General features: G+C 70.8%; 2 protein-coding genes across 2 annotated transcripts in view; one reads left to right on the top strand and one right to left on the bottom strand.

Moving 5' to 3' along the window:
• Positions 1–822, bottom strand: part of CHLNCDRAFT_51691 (hypothetical protein) — a gene marked incomplete at both ends in the record, with an annotated part of 2,558 nt that extends 1,736 nt beyond the window's left edge. Inside the window, 3 exons of the mRNA XM_005848933.1 lie at positions 131–240; positions 390–620; positions 756–822. Coding sequence (XP_005848995.1) covers positions 131–240; positions 390–620; positions 756–822 — 408 coding nt within the window. The remainder of the gene's footprint in view (positions 1–130; positions 241–389; positions 621–755) is intronic.
• A 642-nt stretch (positions 823–1,464) lies between these two features.
• Positions 1,465–4,053, top strand: part of CHLNCDRAFT_51692 (hypothetical protein) — a gene marked incomplete at both ends in the record, with an annotated part of 2,896 nt that continues 307 nt past the window's right edge. The window contains 10 exons of the mRNA XM_005848721.1: positions 1,465–1,476; positions 1,704–1,751; positions 1,929–2,003; positions 2,168–2,181; positions 2,342–2,435; positions 2,721–2,789; positions 3,078–3,132; positions 3,367–3,476; positions 3,769–3,798; positions 3,929–3,996. Coding sequence (XP_005848783.1) covers positions 1,465–1,476; positions 1,704–1,751; positions 1,929–2,003; positions 2,168–2,181; positions 2,342–2,435; positions 2,721–2,789; positions 3,078–3,132; positions 3,367–3,476; positions 3,769–3,798; positions 3,929–3,996 — 575 coding nt within the window. The remainder of the gene's footprint in view (positions 1,477–1,703; positions 1,752–1,928; positions 2,004–2,167; positions 2,182–2,341; positions 2,436–2,720; positions 2,790–3,077; positions 3,133–3,366; positions 3,477–3,768; positions 3,799–3,928; positions 3,997–4,053) is intronic.

The raw sequence follows: 4,053 nt of genomic DNA on the forward strand, positions 1-4,053 counted from the left end.
GGGGGGGGGGGGGGGCAGGAAGCCACGCCACCTGTCACGTTCAACCGCGCAGTAGCCAGCGGTGCGCAGGGCGGAGCAGCGTGCAGGTGCAGGGACAAGGCGTGGATGGCGGTGCTGGTGGGAGCATCACCTTGAGGAACATAGCGCGGGGAACCAGGCGGCGCAGGAAGTGCAGCGCCTTGCGCCCGCTGCTCTCCTCCTCCCCGTCCCCGCCGGGGAACAAGTAAAACAGCAGCTTCACTGCACCGGCACGTGGCGAGGAGCGGGGCAGGCAGCCGAGGTCAGCCGGCCACCGCAGCGCGGGAGCAGGCGCCTGCTGGCGGCAGCCAGAAGCTGAAGCAGCAGCCAGAAGCAAGCCGGTCTGAGCGCGCGCCGCCGCCGGCGCCCACCCTCCAGCTGGCTGCTCCAGGAGAAGGTGCAATCCAGTGCCAGCTGGCTCTGCGCCGCGTAGCTCCCGTCCTGCTGCGCCACCGCCTTGACCGCCGTGACGCGCGGCGGCGTCTGCCCCAGGCACACGCCCTGCACCTCCACCCTCGACGTGCCCAGCCAGCGCGGCCGCCACACCCCAGGGCTGTTCAGCAGCCGGTCTATTTGGTGGCCGCGCGTGGCCAGCCGCTCCGCTGCGGCAGGGGGCGCTCCCAGTTGCAGCAGAGGGTGAGGCGGGCAGCGAGAAGATGAGCAGGCACCCGCCCCCATGCGGGGCACTCCAGCGCCTGCTGCTGCTCGCTCTTTCCTGCCGCGGCGGCGCCGCGCACCTGCGATGCTGAAGTGCGGCCACACCACCCGCAGCGCCGCGTTGAGCCACTCCGGCTGGCGCACCATCTGGGGGTCTGCCAGCTGCACAGCAGTGCGCGTGGCACGCGGCGCGGCGAAGCGAGTCGGCGGCGTGACCGGGAGTGAGCGCGCAACTGTGCTGCAGCAGCCGCTGCAGCGCGCCCTCCATGCAAGCTAGCAGTAGCAGTGCCTCCGCCATACACACAGGCGGAGCAGCCAGCTGACCTCACCCACGACGGCAGGCTCTCGCGGAACAGCCGCCGCAGGGAGGCCTCATCCCACTCCGCCTCTGCCAGCGCCTGCAGCTGGCGGTGCCGCTGCTGCTGGCGCCGCGCCGCGCGGCTGGCCAGGGCCCACCCCGCGGTGGCCAGCAGGCAGCCGGCCAGCAGCCAGAAGGCGGCGCCCGATGGGACGGCCTGGGGCTGGCAGCCGCAGGCCGGGGCCAGGCAGGCGGGCTGTGGGGGGATGGCATCGTGCTGGACAACCTTGGACGGCCACATGCTGCCTGGATGTATCGATCCGAGCGAGCAACAATACTGCAGAGCCTCATCGCGGCAGGCGCTGTACAGGCGTGCGGTACATGCGTGCCACCACAGAAGGTGCTTCGCCTCCCTCCCAGGTTTTACAGCTTCCTGCCTTGGATCTATGCAGCAGGCAGTGGCCGGTGCAGTCGAGACTGTGAAGAGCGCCATGGCCAGCGGGGTGAGTCGGGGGGTGGGGCCCTGCCGCCGCCCGCCCCGCCAGCGCTGCTCCCTGCAGCCTTGGACGTCCGGAAGGAGCTGCGGCAGGCCCTACCGGCTGCATGGCGCTGGCCCTGGCCCATGGGGTGGCAGACGGCCTCCGCCGGCTAGCTAGCACTGGCGCAGCCGGGAAGCTGGCCCACAGAGCTGGCCAGAACCACCTGCCCCCTGCCTCCTTTCTCCCCGCAGGGTCCCAGCCAGGCGGTGCCAGGCGTGCTGCAGAAGCCGCTGGAGGAGGTGAGGAAGGCAGCGTCAATGGCGGCGCAGCGGCTGGGACCCAGGAAGGGTCTGCTCAGCGCCGCCGTGGCGGCAGCGTGACACGCTCGTCCATGCCCCACCGCCCTCCCCCTTCCTCCACCGCCGCTGGCATACCCCCTGCCCCTTCCCCCCCACCCCGCCGCCCCCTACACGCAGGTCAAGGGCGATTTCGAGCGCGTGTGCGCCGGCTGCGTCAACGCCGACTCGGCATCCAAGACCTTTGTGCGCCAGGTGGGCTCAGCCGAGCGGGCTTGCGCGCCCCAACATGTACATACAACATAAGCATGGACACAGTCCATCCATGCCCCGGCGAGCTGCACACGCCCTCACCCTTGCCTTGCGGGGAGGCTCTCTCCCCACCCCTCTCCCTCCACCCCTCCTGCTCCCCCCTGCAGGACTATGGCGAGAAGTGCGAGGACGGCGTCAACCAAATGATCAAGCAAGCGGCCGCCGCCGGCCGCCGCCTTCTGCCGCTGCGCCGCCGCTGCCGCGCCGTCCGTGCCGCCACTGCAGCTGACCGCGGCCCCTCCTGCCTTTCTTCCCTCTCCTCCCTTGCTTTCCTCCCGCAGCTCCTACATGAACCAGTCCTACATCTCCACCTCCATGGCCGCCTACTTCTCCAACGACACCGTGGCCCTGCCCGGCATCGCCATGTTCATGAGGGTGAGGGTTAGGGTTGCGGGTGTGGGTGTGGGTGTGGGTGTGGGTGGGGGGGAGGTAGCAGACTGTGTGTGTGCGGCTGCTCAGAGTGAGGGCACGGCTGGGGGGTGTTATCGCCCCAGCCTGGCATTTGCGCTGTTCATGAGGGGCGAGGGGTGCACACGTGGGGCCTGCATGGCTGCTGCTGGGCAGGGCTGGAGGGGGCTGTCTGCTGCGCCCCTGCCCTGGGGCAAGAAGTACCAGGTTTGCTCCACAGAGCCGCTGCTGCCTTCCCTTGCCTGTTTGCAGACCAACGCCGCCAGGGCCAAGCAGGACGCGCTCCAGTTCCTGGACTATCAAAACATGCGGGGTGGAAAGGTGGGCGGGGGGTTGCGCTGCCACGCGAGTGTCGCCTGGCGGGACAGCGGGGCGCATGTGGCGCCTGCCAGTGCGCGCCGCCCCAGGCCCCGCTGTGCCCGCCGCGGCGCGCCGCGCTCGCAGCGCTGCCGCTGGGCCCAGCGAGCCGGAGCGAGCGAGCCTCCTGATCCCGTGTGTGCCACGAGGGGCCTGCTGTGGTCACGCTGCCTGCTTGCCTGCTGCCTGCCTGCCTGCCTGCCTGCCTGCCTGCCTGCCTGCCTGCCTGCCTGCCTGCCTGCCTGCCTGCAGGTGGTGCTGGCCTCCATCGCAATGCCCAAGGCCGACTACTTTCAGGAGGAGCAGGGTGAGGGCGGCGGGGCAGCTGCTGCTCGTTGCTGAGAGGCTGGCTGCTGAGGAGGGCAGCTGATGAGAGGTTCCGAGCAGCTGGGCTGGAGCTGGCAAACGCGCGTTGTCGGAGCCCAGCCGCCGGGCAGCTTCCACGCGTGGCCATCCCACGCATGCACGTGCCCTGCCCTGCCATCACCGCGAGAACCTACTGTGCCACCTGTACTGCCTGTACCGCCACCCCGTGCCGCAGGCGACGCCCTGCACGCCTACGAGCTGCTGCTGGCCCTCAACAAGCTCAACTTCTCCAAGCTGCGCGCCCTGCACAGCACCGCCCGCGAGGAGGAAGACCCGGAGCTGCAGGTGGGGCCCCGTGAGCCTGCGCTGGCAGTGGCAGCGCTGGACTGGGAGGGGTGGCAGGGTCCTGGCCTCACCAGCAGCGGTGGCGGCGGTGGCGGGCATGGGGGCTTGCTGTCGGTGGCGCTGGTGGCCGTGGCGCGCGGCTGCTGCCCGCACACGCGGCGGCCTCCTCCACTCAATGCCGTTGGCGGCTCTCCCGCTGCCCTGCTACGTGGCGCGCAACCGGCGCCCAGCGCCGCCCCATTCCCGCACCCATTCCTCTGCGCCCATTCTTCTGCGCCTGGTACCCCTGCAGGACTTTGTCAACTACAAGCTGCACGAACTGGTGGGCTGGCTGGCGCCAAACCGCGGCGCGCTGCACAGTGCCGCGGGCCGGCCGCTGGCAGACGAGCAGCCGGGCTGCCGCCGGCTGTGCCGCCACTGAGCTGCCGCTGCCGTCGCTGCCCTCCGTGCAGGCCCTGGCCATCCGTGAGATGGGCTCCTATGTGTGCGAGCTGAAGCGCGTGGGCACCGGCCACGGCGTGTTCCACTTTGACAGGCGCGAGACGGCGCTGCTGCCTGTTGCCCCCCCCCCCCCCCC

Source organism: Chlorella variabilis (assembly GCF_000147415.1).
Source record: "Chlorella variabilis unplaced genomic scaffold CHLNCscaffold_7, whole genome shotgun sequence".
Taxonomy (NCBI): Eukaryota; Viridiplantae; Chlorophyta; class Trebouxiophyceae; order Chlorellales; family Chlorellaceae; genus Chlorella; species Chlorella variabilis.